Source organism: Miniopterus natalensis, chromosome 7 (genome assembly GCF_054644295.1).
Source record: "Miniopterus natalensis isolate mMinNat1 chromosome 7, mMinNat1.hap1, whole genome shotgun sequence".
In the NCBI taxonomy this organism is placed as follows: Eukaryota; Metazoa; Chordata; class Mammalia; order Chiroptera; family Miniopteridae; genus Miniopterus; species Miniopterus natalensis.
In genome coordinates this window covers 83,878,301-83,897,640 of record NC_142087.1, presented here as the reverse complement: position 1 = coordinate 83,897,640, position 19,340 = coordinate 83,878,301, and the positions used below count along the sequence as shown (strand labels likewise).

General features: G+C 49.1%; 1 protein-coding gene across 1 annotated transcript; it reads left to right on the top strand.

The window, feature by feature from the left end:
- Positions 1-257: 257 nt before the first annotated feature.
- On the top strand, positions 258-2,372 carry LOC148092839 (endogenous retrovirus group K member 6 Gag polyprotein-like). The gene has a single exon (XM_087819333.1). It carries the CDS (start codon positions 258-260, stop codon positions 2,370-2,372), a length of 2,115 nt encoding a protein of 704 aa, XP_087675459.1.
- Positions 2,373-19,340: the final 16,968 nt, after the last annotated feature.

Genomic DNA, 19,340 nt, shown 5'->3' with positions numbered 1-19,340 from the left:
CAAGCTGAAAAATAAACTCGGGGCTCAGTCACGTACTGAAGCCCTCCCGATCCCATCCTGTCTCTTGTCTTTCTTTTCCAATCCTCACCCCCTCAATCAGGTTACTGCTCGACTGCCGGCAGGCTCCGGCAAGTGGCGCCCAAACAGGGACCTGAAAACCTGGGAACAAGGTAGAGGACACCGCTCGGGGCCGCGCGGATAGCTATCGGGTAAGTGATAGCCGGAGGGAGCGGTCAGTATATCGGGAGTAAGAAATCATGGGCCAGGAGAACTGCAAGGTGCTTTTCGCACAGGTTTTGAAAACAATGCTCCGCTCTAGGGGCGCTAAGGTTAGTACTGCTCAACTGCGGAACTTTTTGCAGTTTGTGGAGGAGGTGTGCCCCTGGTTCCCGGAGGAGGGCACTGTCAATCTAGAAACCTGGAATAAGGTTGGGGAACGGCTGCAGGGATTTTTCCAGGCACATGGCCCTCAGAAGGTGCCTGTAGAAACTTTCTCCCTCTGGACATTGGTCCGAGATTGCCTTGATCCCCGGCATGAAGGGGTGCGCATGGAGTCACCCCCTGCAGAGGCACCAGTCGAGCCTGTGAAGGGTTCGCAACTGGGGGGCGAGGCTTCCGCGCCCCCGGTGGAGCTGCTCAGTGTCCGGTCAGACAAATTAAGTCCCAAGGAGGAACGAGATTTAGATGAGGCTGCGGCAGCTTATGAGAGGGAACGGTATGGGGAACTGGTGTTCCTCTCGCAGGAATGCACAGATAGGCATAACCCCTTGCCTCCTGATCTCGCCATTGAAGGGCTACAGAAACAAATGCAGACCTTAATGAGCCGAGTCCAGACCCTACATGAGACCATGAAGGAAAAAAGGCGTGAGGATTTGCAGAGTCAGAGTTGCTCTGCCCCTGGGCCTCCCGTAGGGAGTCCTTCAGCGGCAGACCTCCCGCTCATAGACCTAAAAGAGGAGCCCCCGGGATACCCTGGCGGGGAGGCGGGTGTCCCGGTTCGGGGAGTTGAAGCAGGAGTGGGGATGCCGGTGGGGGTCCGGGTTCTCGACCCCCGAGAAAGGGCCATGATTGCCCTGGCACAGAAAGGTCCAGGTCAGGTTAACAACCCCGGATGGGGAAAGGTGCGCACAGACTCTGCACAAATGTCCCCATTCCAGATGGCACTTAATCAGGCTCGGTTGCGCGGGGAGGATATGAGTGGGTTTGACTCTGACTCTATGATATGCTGCCCGGTGTTTGAACAGCCTGTTCAGGGAGACAATCCTCCGCAGAGAGTTTATGGGCCCATGGATTTTAAAAAGTTGAAAGAGCTTAAGATGGCTTGCGCACAATATGGACCCACTGCCCCATATACCGAAGCTATTTTGGAGGCTTTGGACACTGAATATACTATGTGTCCTAATGATTGGAAACAACTGGCTCGCGCTTGCCTGTCCGGAGGGGATTATTTACTGTGGAAATCAGAATATGCAGAGCAGTGTGAAAAGGTCCATCGGCTTAATATGAGAAACAATATTCCCTCTGATTTACAAGGCCTATTAGGAGAGGGGCAGTATGCAGACACCCCAGCCCAGTTGCAGTTTGGAATGGGAACCTACGCGCAGATCTCTGCCGCGGCAAGGCAGGCTTGGAAGAGGTTGCCTACTACTAGGAATATAACCATGGATCTGACTAAAATTAGGCAGGGCCCTGATGAACTTTACCAGGACTTTGTCTCCCGGCTCCTTGATGCAGCAGGGAAACTGCTAGGGGACGGAGAAGCTGGGATAATCATTGTGAGGCAATTAGCTTTTGAGAATGCCAATACTGCATGCCAGGCGGCCCTGCGACCCTACCGTCATAAAGGAACCCTTAACGACTATATTAGGCTTTGCCAGGACATTGGGCCCTCCTACACCACAGGGGTTACTCTTGCTGCTGCCTTGCGGGGACAAACAATGCAGCAATTTTTGCAGCAGCAGGGAAAAGGACGTGGCAAGGGACGGCGGTTCCCTGGGCCACCTGGAAGTTGTTTCTCCTGTGGCCAACTTGGTCATTTTACCAGAAACTGCCCACAGAAACCTTCTAGCAATCAAGGGGCTCCTGGGGGGCCTCCCCGTGGAGCACCTCCGGGGCTTTGTCCAAGATGCAAAAAGGGGAACCACTGGGCCCGTGACTGTAAATCTAAACTTGACCTGCAGGGGCGGCCCCTCAACGTCCCCTCACAGTCGGGAAACTGGCAGAGGGGCCAGCCCCAGGCCCCGCAAACATATGGGGCTCTACAGGGGGAAACCTGGGGGAAGCCCCCGGGAAGCAATCCATTTGTGACCTCTTCCGAGCCACTCCAGGGAGCGCCGGACTGGACCTCGGTTCCGCCACCTACACAGTACTGACCCCGGCCATGGGGATGCAAGCTTTGCCTACTGGGGTCTATGGTCCCCTACCTGCGGGGACGGTGGGGCTCCTCTTGGGGCATAGTAGCAGCACCCTTAAAGGGTTATTAGTAGCCCCAGGAGTTATAGATCAAGATTACACCGGAGAGGTGAAGGTTATGGTGCATGCCCCCCACAATGTGGTCACCGTAAATAAAGGTCAGCGAATCGCCCAGCTTATTCTATTGCCACTGGTGGAACAGGGAAAAGTTATGACGGCTAAAGCCCGCGGACCTCAGGGATTTGGGTCCTCTGACGCTTATTGGGTGCAGCCCATTAGGAGAAACCGGCCGGAGATGGCACTTTGGATTAATGGGAAGGTGTTTAAAGGCATTCTAGATACTGGGGCTGATGTCTCAGTTATTTCCCTCAAGCATTGGCCTGCTAATTGGCCTATTCAACCAGCAATGACTGACCTACAAGGCATAGGTCAAAGCCAGACCCCGAAAATCAGTTCTACGGTTTTGGGCTGGCATGATGATGAGGGACATCAAGGAGAGTTTCAGCCCTATGTGTTACCGGATTTGCCCGTCAATTTGTGGGGAAGGGATGTTATGGAGCGTATGGGAGTGTATCTACACAGCTCCAGCCCGGTGGTTACGCAGCAGCTACTCGACCAGGGGCTTCTCCCCGCTTAGGAAAGGAAGGGCAAGGCATCACTGAGCCTTTGCAACCTCTGCCCCGACCGGGCCGCGCTGGTCTGGGGTATTTTTAGGAGGGGCCTTTGACTCTCCTGCTGCCCATGCCGACAAAATTACCTGGAAAACGGACATTCCGGTGTGGGTAAATCAATGACCCCTAACTGCAGAGAAGATAGAGGCGGCACAGAAGCTGGTGCAGGAGCAGCTTCAACAAGGCCACATTGAGCCATCCAATTCCCCTTGGAATTCTCCCATATTTGTGATCAAGAAAAAATCAGGAAAATGGAGACTATTCCAAGACCTTAGGAAGGTAAATGAAACCATGGAACGTATGGGAGCCCTTCAACCAGGCTTACCCACGCCCGCAGCCATACCCCGTAATACATATAAGATTATTATTGACCTTAAGGACTGTTTCTATACCATTCCCCTTGACCCCCGAGATTGCCCGCGGTTTGCCTTTAGTGTGCCATCCGTGAATTTTCAAGAACCTATGCAGAGGTATCACTGGAAAGTATTACCTCAAGGCATGGCCAATAGCCCTACCTTGTGCCAGAAATTTGTAGCAACTGCTCTAGCTCGAGTAAGGCGCGAGTACCCTGAAGTGTATATCTGCCACTATATGGATGACATCCTAGTTGCTGCTCATCATGAAGGGCTGCTCCTTCGGGCATTTGCTGAAATGGAAGTAGATTTACAAAAACAGGGCCTGGTCATAGCCCCAGAAAAAGTCCAGCAACAGCCCCCATTCTCTTATCTTGGTTTTCATCTGGAACCTGACCAGTTTTTCTGCCAAAAGGTCCAGCTCCGCCTAGATAAACTCCAGACCTTGAATGATTTTCAGAAACTATTGGGAGATCTTAATTGGATTAGACCTTATTTGGGCATAACTACGGGGGAGCTCAAACCACTGTTTGACATTCTCAAGGGGGACGCAGATCCCGCATCTGCTAGGCAGCTGACCCCGGAGGGGCATGATGCCATTAAGAGGGTGGAGCAAGCTATTAGCAGGCAGCAGGCAACGTTTTGTGACTATGATAAACCTTGGCAGGCCTGCATTTTGCCCACAACCCATTCTCCTACTGCCGTTTTGTGGCAGGATCGGCCACTATGGTGGGTGCACCTCCCTGCTTCCCCTGCCCGGGTCCTTGCCCCTTATTATGAACTTGTTGCTGCCCTTATTCAACAGGCTCGGGAAGAATCCCGCCGCTACTTTGGCAGAGACCCTGCAGGCATTCTGGTGCCATATACACGAGAACAGGTCAACTGGTTATTCCAAACTTGCGATCCCTGGGGAATAGCCTTGGCTGGCATTCCTGGGAAAATAGATAATCATTATCCCCAAGACAAGCTTCTGCAATTCTTTCTGAAACATTCGGTTATCTTTCCAAGGATGGTATCTGTTACTCCACTGCCCGGGGCCGCTACTGTATTCACTGATGGGTCATCCACTGGCCTTGCGGCCTATGTCTATCAGGGCCAGGTTACCCGGTGGGAGACCCCATATTCCTCCGCCCAAGAGGTAGAGTTGGCGGCTGTCCACCGGGTACTTTCAGATTTTGCTAATGAACCTTTGAATATTTTTTCCGACAGTCAATATGTGGTTCGGAGCCTCTCGGTCATCGAGACTGTCCCTTTTATTGGCACGATCAATTCTACTGTCCAGCAACTTTTTATGGCCATTCAAACGGCCATCCAAAATAGAGATCATCATTGCTACTTCGGACATATTAGAGCTCACACTAATCTGCCCGGACCTTTGTCTCAGGGGAATCATCAGGCAGACCTAGCCACAAGAGCATACTTAATCGGAGTGCCTGCCGCACGGGCCTCACACGCCCTCCACCATCAGAATGCTCAGACGCTCCGATTACAATTTCAAATCCCCCGAGAAACCGCAAGGCAGATCGTAAAAGAATGTCACACATGTCCTACTTTAACCAGCGTGCCTAGCTATGGAGTCAATCCTCGAGGGCTCCTGCCTAACCATATCTGGCAGATGGACATTACTCATATCCCTAGTTTTGGAAAACAACGATATGTTCACGTTACTATTGACACCTACTCAGGTTTTCTTGTTGCCTCTGCCCTCACTGGGGAATCCAGTTCCCACGTCATTGCCCATTGCTTGCGCAGCATGTCTATCTTCGGACAGCCCCGGGTTATTAAAACAGATAATGGCCCGGGCTACACAGGCAAAAAGTTTCAAGCCTTTTGTATGCAATTAGGCATTCAGAGTAAGACAGGCATTCCTTATAACCCTCAAGGACAGGGCATAGTTGAATGAGCCCATGGCACGCTAAAAAATCAATTGCAAAAAATTAAAAAGGGGGAGCTGTACCCCTTAATCCCGCAGAATCAACTTAACCATGCTTTATTTATTCTTAATTTCTTAATTTTGGACGAGAAAGGTCGTTCTGCTGCGCAAAGGTTTTGGCAGCAGGCTGTTCCGCAGGACAAAGCCATGGTCAGGTGGAAGGACCCCCTTGAGGGTACGTGGCACGGACCAGATCCGGTGTTAATCTGGGGAAGAGGGCATGTTTGTGTTTTCCCGCAGGATGCCGAGGCGCCGAGGTGGCTCCCGGAGAGGCTGGTACGACACGCGGCCCCTGACACTCGAGGAACAAATGCGGAGGCTAACGCTATCCCCTGATCGTCTGTCTAGAAGGGCCAGAAGAAGGAGGGCTCGGCTGGTGACGCGGGCAGAGCAGCTGATCCACGGCCAGAGCATGGCAATTACACCTGAGAGGCTGTTCCTCGCGATCCTGGCGTTGCTCGCTACGGCGTCTGGAGCAAGGGCAGAGACCCACTGGGCTTATTTGCCTAACCCGCTGTTGCTGCAACCTGTCACATGGCAGCATGGAGAGGTACCTGTATACACTAATGACACCTGGACGATGGGGGGACACTCCAGTAGGCACCTGCGCTCGGCCAGGGCTCCGGACTTTTCTTATTCAGGACACGCTAGTGACCAGCCTATTTGTTTCTCACGAACTGACCAGGTAGCCGGTTGTTTTCTGCTTAAAACTACTAAGACTGAGTCGCTCCTGCCAACTGCGACAGGGGTTTTTTATGTCAATGGGACGGTGAGGACCTGGGTTCAATCAGCTCGGAACTGGACGCGGTGGTACGTGGACATCTGGTACCCTACTGGGAATGCCGCAGGCCATCTTTCTGAAGCCCCCCCTGGGGAGATCTCCATATGTGAGGCTGACGTTGTCAACCGTACCCAGCAGCCGCATTGGTTGAGCTGCCGGGGGAAAAATAGTATATTGATTAATGTGACAAGGGGGTACCTGCTACAGGACTGGTCAGCTAAGGGCCCAAAATGGAAGGCGCTGGCCGAGTCCTTTTGGTCAGTACAGAAAGGGCCAATGCAATCTCAGCTATGGAGGCTTACGGCAGCAATGGGAGGGGACATCATGGTGAATGAGGAACGGGGCAATGCAGCTGTACAAATGGGCACCACACAAGTCTACCGAAAGGTGCAGGCCTGCGTTCCCGAGCCTTATGCTCTTCTTGTGGGGTCACTTAATATTTCACGGAGTGGATCCTGGTGGACTATTGCATGCCATAACTGTACCCTTAGCACTTGTGTATATAACATATCTCAGGATGAACAGCTCTTAGTCCTGTATCAGCCCTCATTTGTAATGATCCCTGTCAAAGTCTCAGGGGAATGGTACAACGACCGAGGCTTGCAAGTAATCCGGCAGGTCACTGAGATTATGCTAAGAGGAAAGAGATTTAGTGGGCTGCTTATCGCTGGCATAGCTACCCTTATTTCAGTGATAGCAGCCAGCGTTACTGCGGCCGTATCCCTCTCCCAAAGTATTCAAACTGCTCACCATGTCAATCAGCTTAGCGCTAACGTCACACAAGCTTTAGGGACACAAGAGGCCATTGACTTAAAGGTAGAGGAAAGGCTGAATGCCCTGTATGATACAATATCAATTTTAGGAAGAGAGGTACAGAGTTTGAAGCTGCGGTTAGATCTTGACTGCCAGGCAGATTATAAGTACATATGTGTCACCCGCAAGAGATACAATGAGTCTAGTTACCCCTGGGAACGAGTGCAGAGGCATTTGGAGGGGATATGGCATGATGGAAATGTCTCCTTAGACTTAATGCAGCTACATCAGGAGATTCTCGCTCTGAGAGAAGCCCCGAAGATAGATACCTCCACAGCTGAGTTGGCTCAGTCTTGGGTGGAAGGGTTGAGGAAAGAATTTCCCTCAGCCAGTGACTGGAGACATGGTATATTAGGAATGGCTGGTCTGGCTGCCATCGTCCTGTTAGGGTTTCTGCTTACCCCATGCATTTTTAGAACCTTACTGAAAGATGTACAAATTCTCAAAGTTGGACTACACGCGTTGCAACTGCGCACTCGCCCTACCTGGCTTGAGCCGAAGCCTTATGTTTAAAAGATAAAAAAGGGGGAGATGTGGGGAGCCGGCGGGACGCCCCCCGGGGAGGAACCGCCGGGCGAGGTGCTGCCCTGGGAAAAAAACCCGGGAGGCCCGCTTGCCCTAGTGTCATCGAGGGAGAAATCTCTGAGGCATTGACCCGAGTGGTGGGCAGCGGTGCGAGCACTCGCCCTGCTCCCCCCGCTCCCCCTCCTGAAGGGCTTAGCTCCCGCTCCCCCTCCTGAAGTGCGTAGCTCAGCATGGGGCCAATATTAACAATGCTTGTATGAGGTAGTACCTTGGTACAGGAACCGTGGCTGGGTCAGAAGTGCAGCATGTCCCAGCTACCAATGATGTATGTACGAGAAAAAGGAACAGGGTGGAAAGAAGGAATTGGGACAAGGGTCACTAAGTTTATGTGCTTCCGCATTAAGTGTGCTATAATTACAAGCTGAAAAATAAACTCGGGGCTCAGTCACGTACTGAAGCCCTCCCGATCCCATCCTGTCTCTTGTCTTTCTTTTCCAATCCTCACGCCCTCAATCAGGTTACTGCTCGACTGCCGGCAGGCTCCGGACCTAGGTCCAATCGTAAAACTAACTGGATCTCTAACCCTAGCCCTCAACATAACCGTAATCATAGGTCCAATCGAAACCCTAACGGGGTCTCCAACCCTAGCCCACAACATAACCCTAAACCTAGTTCGAATCGAAACCCTAAACGGATTTCTAACCAAAGCCCTCAACATAACCCTAACCCCAGGTCCAATCGCAACTCTAACCGTCACTCTAACCCTATCCCTCAACATAACCATAACCCTAGGTCCAATCCTAACCGTAACCGGATATCTAACCCTAGCCCTCAACATAACCCTAACGCTAAGTCTAATTGTAACCCTAACCGGATCTCTAATCCTAGCCCTTAACATAACCTTAACCCTAGGTTCAATCCTAACCCTAATCAGATCTCTAACCCTAGCCCTCAACCTAAACCTAACCCTAGGTCCAATAGTAACCCTAACCGGATTTCTAACCCTAGCCCTGAACATATCCCTAACCCTAGTTCCAATCATAACCCTACCCGTCTCTCTAACCCTAACCCTCAACATAACCCTAACCCTAAGACCAATCGTAACCCTAACCATCTCTCTAACCCTAGCCATCAACATATCCCTAACCCTAGGTCCAATCCTAACCCTAACCGGATATCTAACCATAGCCCTCAACATAACCCTAACCCTAGGTCCTATTGTAACCCTAACCGGATCTTTAACCCTAGCCCTTAACATAACCCTAACCCTAGGTCCAATCGTAACCCGAACCGGATCTCTAACCCTAGCCCTCAAGATAACCCTAACCCTAGGTCCAAACGTAACCCTAACCGTCTCTCTAACCATAGCCCTCAATATAACCCTACCCCTAGGTCCAATCATAACCCTAACTGGATCTCTAAACCTAGCCCTCAACATAACTCTAACCCTAGGTCCAATCATAAACTTAACTGGATCTCTAAACCTAGCCCTCAACATAACACTAACCCTAGGTCCAATCGTAACCCGAACCGGATCTCTAACCCTAGCCCTCAACATAACCCTAACCCTAGGTCCAAACGTAACCCTAACCGTCTATCTAACCATAGCCCTCAATATAACCCTACCCCTAGGTCCAATCATAACCCTAACTGGATCTCTAAACCTAGCCCTCAACATAACTCTAACCCTAGGTCCAATCATAAACTTAACTGGATCTCTAAACCTAGCCCTCAACATAACACTAACCCTAGGTCCAATTCTAACCCTAACCGGATCTCTAACCCTAGCCCTCAACATAACCCTAACCCCAGGACCAATCGTAACCCCAACCGTCTCTCTAACGCTAGCCCTCAACATAACCCTAACCCTAGGTCCAATTCTAACCCTAACGGGATCTCTAACCCTAGCCCTTAACAAAACCCTAAAACTAGGTCTAATTGTAACCCTAACCGTCTCTCTAACCCTACCCATCAACATAACCCTAACCCTAGGTCCAAACCTAACCCTAAGAGACTGTCTAACCCTAGCCTTGAACAGAACACTAACCCTAGGTCCAAACATAACTCTAACCGTCTCTCTAACCCTAGCCCTCAACATAACCCTAACCCTAGGTCCAATCGTAACCCTAACTGGTTCTCTAACCCTAGCCCTCAACATAACCGTAATCCTAGGTTTAATCGAAACGGTAACCGTCTCTCTAACCCTAGCCCTCAACATAAACCTAACCCTAGGTCCAATCGTAACTCTAACCTTCTCTCTAACCCTAGCCCTCAACATAACCCTAACCCTAGGACCAATCGTAACGCTAACCGTCTCTCTAACCCTAGCCCTCAACATAAACCTAACCCTAGGTCCAGTCGTAACCCTAACGGGATCTATAAACCTAGCCCTCAACATAACCCTAACGCTAGGTTCAATCCTAACCGTAACCGGATCTCTAACCCTAGCCCTCAACATAACAGTAATGCTAGGACTAATTGTAACCCTAACCGGATCTCTAAACCTAGCCCTTAACATAACCCAGCCCTAGGTTCAATCCCAACCCTAACCAGATCTCTAACCATAGGCCTCAACATAACCCTAACCCTAGGTCCAATTGTAACGCTAACCGGATCTCTAACCCTAGCCCTTAACATAACCCTAACCCTAGTTCCAATTGTAACCCTAACCGGACCTCTAACCCTAGCCCTCAACATAACCCTAACCCTATTTCCAATCTTAACCCTAACCGTCTCTCTAAACCTAGCCCTCAACCTAAACCTAACCCTAGGTCCAATAGTAACCCTAACCGGATATTTAACCATAGCCCTCAACATAACCCTAACCCTAGGTCCAATCCTAACCCTAACAGTCTCTCTAACCCTAGCCATCAACATAACCCTAACACTACGTCTAATCGTAACCCTCACCGGATCTCTAACCCTAGCCTTGAACATAACACTAACCCTAGGTCCAATCCTAACCCTAACAGTCTCTCTAACCCTAGCCCTCAACATAAACCTAACACTAGGTCTAATCGTAACCCTCACCGGATCTCTAACCCTAGGCTTGAACATAACCCTAACCCTAGGTACAAACAAAACTCTAACGGTCTCTCTAACCCTAGCCCTCAACATAACCGTAACCCTAGGCCAATCGTAAACATAACCATCTCTCTAACCCTAGCCCTGAACATAACCCTAACCCTAGGTCCAATAGTAACACTAAATGGACCTCAAACCCTAGCCCTCAACATAACCGTAATCCTAGGTCCAATCGAAACCCAAACGGGGTCTCCAACCCTAGCCCACAACATAACCCTAACCCTAAAACCAATCGTAACCCTAACCATCTCTCTAACCCTAGCCATCAACATATCCCTAACCCTAGGTCCAATCCTAACCCTAACCGGATATCTAACCATAGCCCACAACATAACCCTAACCCTAGGTCCTATTGTAACACTAACTGGATCTTTAACCCTAGCCCTTAACATAACCCTAACCCTAGGTCCAATAGTAACCCTAACCGGATCTCTAACCCTAGCACTCAACATAACCCTAACCCTAGGTCCAATCGTAACCCTAACCGGATCTCTAACCAAAGCCCTCAACATAACACTAACCCTAGGTCCAACCGTAACCCTAACTGGATCTCTAACCCTAGCCCTCAACATAACCGTAATCCTAGGTCCAATCGAAACCCTAACGGGTTCTCTAAACCTAGCCCACAACATAAGCCTAACCCTAGGTCCAATCGTAAACCTAACCGGATTTCTAACCAAAGCCCTCAACATAAGCCTAACGCTAGGTCCAATCGCAACCCTAACCGTCACTCTAACCCTAGCCCTCAACATAACCATAACCCTAGGTCCAATCCTAACCGTAACCGGATATCTAACCCTAGCCCTCAACATAACCCTAACGCTAAGTCTAATTGTAACCCTAACCGGATCTCTAATCCTAGCCCTTAACATAACCTTAACCCTAGGTCCAATCCTTACCCTAACCGGATATCTAACCATAGCCCTCAACATAACCCTAACCCTAGGTCCTATTGTAACCCTAACAGGATCTTTAACCCTAGCCCTTAATATAACCCTAACCCTAGGTCCAATCGTAACACTAACCGGATCTCTAACCCTAGCCCACAACAAAACCCTAACCCTAGGTCCAATCGTAACCCGAACCGTCTCTCTAACCATAGCCCTCAATATAACCCTACCCCTAGGTCCAATCGTAACCCTAACTGGATCTCTAAACCTAGCCTTCAACATAACTCTAACCCTAGGTCCAATCATAACCTTAACCGGATCTCTAAACCTAGCCCTCAACATAACCCTAACCCTCAGACCAATGGGAACCCTAACCGGATCTATAACCCTAGCCCTCAACATAACCCTTACCCTAGGACCAATCGTAACCCTAACCGTCTCTCTAACCATAGCCCTCAATATAACCCTACCCCTAGGTCCAATCGTAACCCTAACTGTATCTCTAAACCTCGCCCTCAACATAAACCTAACCCTAGGTCCAATCGTAACCCTAACGGGATCTCAAAACCTAGCCCTCAACATAACCCTAACCCTCAGACCAATGGTAACCCTAACCGGATCTCTAACCCTAGCCCTCAACATAACCCTAACCCTAGGTACAGTCGTAACCCTAACGGGATCTATAACCCTAGCACTCAACATAACCCTAACCCTAGGTCCCCTAGTAACCCTAAACGTATCTCTAACCCTACCCCTCAACATAACCCTAACCCTAGGTCCAATCGTAACCCTAAACGGATCTCTAACACTAGCCCTCAACATAACCTTAACCCTAGGTCCAATCATAACTCTAACCCTCTCTCTGACCCTAGCCCTCAACATAACCCTAACCCTAGGACCAATCGTAACACTAACCATCTCTCTAACCCTAGCCCTAAACATAGCCCTAACCCTAGGTCCAATCCTAACCTTAACCGGATATCTAACCCTAGCCCTCAACATAACCCTAACCCTAGGTCCAATCGTAACCCTAACCGTCTCTCTAACCCTAGCCCTCAACATACCTCTAACCCTTGGTCCAATCATACCCTTATCCGGATCTCTAACCCTACCCCTCAACATAATCCTAACCGTAGGTTCAATCATAAATCTAACCGTCTCTCTAACCCTAGCCATCAACATAAACCTAACCCTAGGCCCAATTGTAACCCTAACCGGATCTCTAACCCTAGCCCTCAACATAAACCTAACCCTTGGTCCAATCATAACCCTAATCGTCTATCTAACCCTAACCCTCAACATAACCCTAACCCTAGGACCAATCGTAACCCTCACCGTCTCTCTAACCCTAGCCCTCAACATAATCCTAACCCTAGGTCCAATCGTAACCCTAACCGTCTCTCTAACCCTAGCCCTTAACATAACCCAGCCCTAGGTTCAATCCTAACCCTAACCAGATCTCAAACCCTAGCCCTCAACATAACCCTAACCCTCGGTCCAATTGTAACCCTAACCGGACCTCTAACCCTAGCCCTCAACATAACCCTAACCCTAGGTCCAATCGTAACCCTACCCGTCTCTCTAACCCTAGCCCTCAACATAAACCTAACCCTAGGTCCAATCGTAACACTAACTGGATGCCTAAACCTAGCCCTCAACATAAACCTAACCCTCAGACCAACGGTAACCCTAAGCGGATCTCTAACCCTAGCCCGCAACATAACCCTAACCCTAGGTCCAATCGTAACCCTAACCGGATCTCTAGCCCTAGCCCTCAACATAACCCTAACCCTAGGTCCTATCGTAACCCTAACGGTCTCTCTAACCATAGCCCTCAATATAACCCTAACCCTAGGACCAATGGTAACCCTAACCGTCTCTCTAACCCTAGCCCTCAACAGAACACTAACCCTAGGTCCAATCGTAACCCTAACTGGTTCTCTAACCCTAGCCCTCAACATAACCCTAACCCTACGTCCAATTGTAACCCTAAAAGGATCTCTAAACCTAGCCCTCAACATAACCCTAACACTAGGTCCAATCGTAACCGTAACCATCTCTCTAACCCTAGCCCTCAAGATACCTCTAACCCATGGTCCAATCATACCCTTATCCAGATCTCTAACCCTAGCCCTCAACATAACCCTAACCTTAGGTCCAATCCTAACCCTAACAGGATCTCCAACCTTAGCCCTCAACATAACTCTAACGCTAGGTCTAATTGTAAACCTAACCGGATCTCTAACCCTACCCCTTAACATAGCCCTAACCCTAGGTTCAATCCTAACCCTAACCAGATCTCTAACCCTAGTCCTCAACATAACCCTAACACTAGGTACAATTATAAAACTAACCGGATCTCTAACCCTAGCCCTCAACATAACCCTAACCCTAGGTCCAATCCTAAGCATAACCTGATCTCTAACCCTAGCCCTCAACATAAACCTAACCCTAGGTCCAATCGTAACACTAACTGGATCTCTAAACCTAGCCCTCAACATAACCCTAACCCTCAGACCAACGGTAACCCTAACCTGATCTCTAACCCTAGCCCTCAACATAACCCTAATCCTAGGTCCTATCGTAACCCTAACCGGATCTCTAACCCTAGCCCTCAACATAATCCTAACCCTAGGTCCAATCGTAACCCTAACCGTCTCTCTAACCCTAGCCCTTAACATAACCCAGCCCTAGGTTCAATCCTAACCCTAACCAGATCTCAAACCCTAGCCCTCAACATAACCCTAACCCTCGGTCCAATTGTAACCCTAACCGGACCTCTAACCCTAGCCCTCAACATAACCCTAACCCTAGGTCCAATCGTAACCCTACCCGTCTCTCTAACCCTAGCCCTCAACATAAACCTAACCCTAGGTCCAATCGTAACACTAACTGGATGCCTAAACCTAGCCCTCAACATAACCCTAACCCTCAGACCAACGGTAACCCTAAGCGGATCTCTAACCCTAGCCCTCAACATAAACCTAACCCTAGGTCCAATCGTAACCCTAACCGGATCTCTAACCCTAGCCCTCAACATAACCCTAACCCTAGGTCCAATCGTAACCCTAACCGGATCTCTAGCCCTAGCCCTCAACATAACCCTAACCCTAGGTCCTATCGTAACCCTAACGGTCTCTCTAACCATAGCCCTCAATATAACCCTAACCCTAGGACCAATGGTAACCCTAACCGTCTCTCTAACCCTAGCCCTCAACAGAACACTAACCCTAGGTCCAATCGTAACCCTAACTGGTTCTCTAACCCTAGCCCTCAACATAACCCTAACCCTACGTCCAATTGTAACCCTAAAAGGATCTCTAAACCTAGCCCTCAACATAACCCTAACACTAGGTCCAATCGTAACCGTAACCATCTCTCTAACCCTAGCCCTCAAGATACCTTTAACCCATGGTCCAATCATACCCTTATCCAGATCTCTAACCCTAGCCCTCAACATAACCCTAACCTTAGGTCCAATCCTAACCCTAACAGGATCTCCAACCTTAGCCCTCAACATAACTCTAACGCTAGGTCTAATTGTAAACCTAACCGGATCTCTAACCCTACCCCTTAACATAACCCTAACCCTAGGTTCAATCCTAACCCTAACCAGATCTCTAACCCTAGTCCTCAACATAACCCTAACACTAGGTACAATTATAAAACTAACCAGATCTCTAACCCTAGCCCTCAACATAACCCTAACCCTAGGTCCAATCCTAAGCATAACCTGATCTCTAACCCTAGCCCTCAACATAAACCTAACCCTAGGTCCAATCGTAACACTAACTGGATCTCTAAACCTAGCCCTCAACATAACCCTAACCCTCAGACCAACGGTAACCCTAACCGGATCTCTAACCCTAGCCCTCAACATAACCCTAATCCTAGGTCCTATCGTAACCCTAACCGGATCTCTAACCCTAGCCCTCAACATAACCCTAACCCTAGATCCAATCGTAACCCTAACTGGATCTTTAACCCTAGCCCTCAAGATAACACTAACCCTAGGTCCAATCGTAACCCTAACGGGATCTCTAACCCTAGCCCTCAACATAACCCTATCCGTAGGTCCCATAGTAACCCTAACCGTCTCTCTAACCCTAGCCCTCAACATAATCCTAACCTTAGGTCCAATCGTAACCCTAAATGGATCTCTAACACTAGCCCTCAACATAACCCTAACCCTAGGTCCAATCATAACTCTAACCCTCTCTCTAACCCTAGCCCTCAACATAACCCTAACCCTAGGACCAATCGTGACCCTAACCATCTCTCTAACCCTAGCCCTCAACATAACACTAACCCTAGGTCCAATCGTAACCCTAACCGTCTCTCTAACCCTAGCCCTCAACATAACCCTAACCCTAGGTCCAATCGTAACCCTAACGGTCTCTCTAACCATAGCCCTCAATATAACCCTAACCCTAGGACCAATGGTAACCCTAACCGTCTCTCTAACCCTAGCCCTCAACAGAACCCTAACCCTAGGTCCAATCGTAACCCTAACTGTATCTCTAACCCTAGCCCTCAACATAACCGTAATCCTAGGTCCAATCGAAACCCTAACCGTCTCTCTAACCCTAGTCCTCAACAAAACCCTAACCCTAGGTCCAATCGTAACCCTAAACCGAACTCTAACACTAGCCCTCAACATAACCCTAACCCTAGGTCCAATCATAACTCTAACCCTCTCTCTAACCCTAGCCCTCAACATAACCATAACCCTAGGACCAATCGTAACCCTAACCACCTCTCTAATCCTAGATCCTCAACATAACCCTAACCCTAGGTCCAATCCTAACCCTAAGAGTCTGTCTAACCCTAGCCTTGAACATAACCCTAACCCTAGGTCCAAACATATCTCTAACCGTCTCTCTAACCCTAGCCCTCAACATAACCCAAACGCTAGGTCCAATCGTAACCCTAACTGGTTCTCTAACCCTAGCCCTCAACATAACCGTAATCCTAGGTCCAATCGAAACGCTAACCTTCTCTCTAACCCTAGCCCTCAACATAACCCTAACCCTAGGTCCAATCGTAACCCTAACCTTCTCTCTAACCCTAGCCCTCAACATAACCCTAACCCTAGGACCAATCGTAACCTTAACCATCTCTCTAACCCTAGCCCTCAACATAACCCTAACCCTAGGTCCAATCCTAAGCATAACCTGATCTCTAACCCTAGCCCTCAACATAAACCTAACCCTAGTTCCAATCGTAACACTAACTGGATCTCTAAACCTAGCCCTCAACATAACCCTAACCCTCAGACCAACGGTAACCCTAACCGGATCTCTAACCCTAGCCCTCAACATAACCCTAATCCTAGGTCCTATCGTAACCCTAACCGGATCTCTAACCCTAGCCCTCAACATAACCCTAACCCTAGATCCAATCGTAACCCTAACTGGATCTTTAACCCTAGCCCTCAAGATAACACTAACCCTAGGTCCAATCGTAACCCTAACGGGATCTCTAACCCTAGCCCTCAACATAACCCTATCCGTAGGTCCCATAGTAACCCTAACCGTCTCTCTAACCCTAGCCCTCAACATAATCCTAACCTTAGGTCCAATCGTAACCCTAAATGGATCTCTAACACTAGCCCTCAACATAACCCTAACCCTAGGTCCAATCATAACTCTAACCCTCTCTCTAACCCTAGCCCTCAACATAACCCTAACCCTAGGACCAATCGTGACCCTAACCATCTCTCTAACCCTAGCCCTCAACATAACACTAACCCTAGGTCCAATCGTAACCCTAACCGTCTCTCTAACCCTAGCCCTCAACATAACCCTAACCCTAGGTCCAATCGTAACCCTAACGGTCTCTCTAACCCTAGCCCTCAACATAACCCTAACCCTAGGTCCAATCATAACCCTAACGGTCTCTCTAACCATAGCCCTCAATATAACCCTAACCCTAGGACCAATGGTAACCCTAACCGTCTCTCTAACCCTAGCCCTCAACAGAACCCTAACCCTAGGTCCAATCGTAACCCTAACTGTATCTCTAACCCTAGCCCTCAACATAACCGTAATCCTAGGTCCAATCGAAACCCTAACCGTCTCTCTAACCTTAGTCCTCAACATAACCCTAACCCTAGGTCCAATCGTAACCCTAAACCGAACTCTAACACTAGCCCTCAACATAACCCTAACCCTAGGTCCAATCATAACTCTAACCCTCTCTCTAACCCTAGCCCTCAACATAACCATAACCCTAGGACCAATCGTAACCCTAACCACCTCTCTAATCCTAGATCCTCAACATAACCCTAACCCTAGGTCCAATCCTAACCCTAAGAGTCTGTCTAACCCTAGCCTTGAACATAACCCTAACCCTAGGTCCAAACATATCTCTAACCGTCTCTCTAACCCTAGCCCTCAACATAACCCAAACGCTAGGTCCAATCGTAACCCTAACTGGTTCTCTAACCCTAGCCCTCAACATAACCGTAATCCTAGGTCCAATCGAAACGCTAACCTTCTCTCTAACCCTAGCCCTCAACATAACCCTAACCCTAGGTCCAATCGTAACCCTAACCTTCTCTCTAACCCTAGCCCTCAACATAACCCTAACCCTAGGACCAATCGTAACCTTAACCATCTCTCTAACCCTAGCCCTCAACATAAACCTAACCCTAGGTCCAATCGTAACCCTAACTGGATCTCTAAACCTATCCCTCAACATAACCCTAACCCTCAGACCAATGGTAACCCTAAGCGGATCTCTAACCCTAGCCCTCAACATAACCCTTACCCTAGGACCAATCGTAACCCTAACCGGATCTCTAACCCTAGCCCTCAACATAACCCTAACCCTAGGTCCAATCGTAACCCTAACCGGATCTCTAACCCTAGCCCTCAACATAACCCTAACCCTAGGTCCAACCGTAACCCTAACTGGATCTCTAACCCTAGCCCTCAATATAACCCTAACCCTAGGTCCAATCGTAACCCTAACGGGATCTCTAACCCTAGCCCTCAACATAACCCTATCCCTAGGTCCCATAGTAACCCTAACCATCTCTCTAACCCTAGCCCTCAACATACCTCTAACCCTTGGTCCAATCATACCCTTATCCGGATCTCTAACCCTCGCCCTAAACATAACCCTAACCCTAGGTCCAATCATAAATCTAACCGTCTCTCGAACCCTAGCCATCAACATAACCCTAACCCTAGGTCCAATCCTAACCCTAACCGCATCTCTAACCCTAGCCCTCAACATAACCCTAACCCTAGGTCCAATCATAACCCTAACCGTCTCTCTAACCCTAGCACTCAACATAACCCTAACCCTAGGACCAATCGTAACCCTAACCGTCTCTCTAACCCTACCTCTCGACATACCTCTAACCCTAGATCCAATCCTAACCGTAACCGGATCTCTAACCCTAGCCCTCAACATAACCCTAACCCTAGGTCCAATTGTAACCCTAACCGGACCTCTAACCCTAGCCCTCAACATAAACCTAACCCTAGGTCCAATCCTAACCCTAACAGTCTCTCTAACCCTAGCCCTCAACATAACCCTAACACTAGGTATAATCGTAACCCTCACCGGATCTCTAACCCTAGCCTTGAACATAACCCTAACCCTAGGTCCAGTCCTAACCCTAAGAGTCTCTCTAACCCTAGCCCTCAACATAACCCTAACACTAGGTCTAATCGTAACCCTCACCGGATCTCTAACCCTAGCCCTCAACATAACCCTAACCCTAGGACCAATCGTAACCTTAACCATCTCTCTAACCCTAGCCCTCAACATAACCCTAACCTTAGGTCCAAACATAACTCTAACCGTCTCTCTAACCCTAGCCCTCAACATAACCGTAACCCTAGGTCCAATCGTAAACATAACCAT

Excerpts from the sequence above, each read along its gene's own strand:
- LOC148092839 (XM_087819333.1), top strand. The coding sequence starts at position 258 with ATGGGCCAGGAGAACTGCAAGGTGCTTTTCGCACAGGTTTTGAAAACA.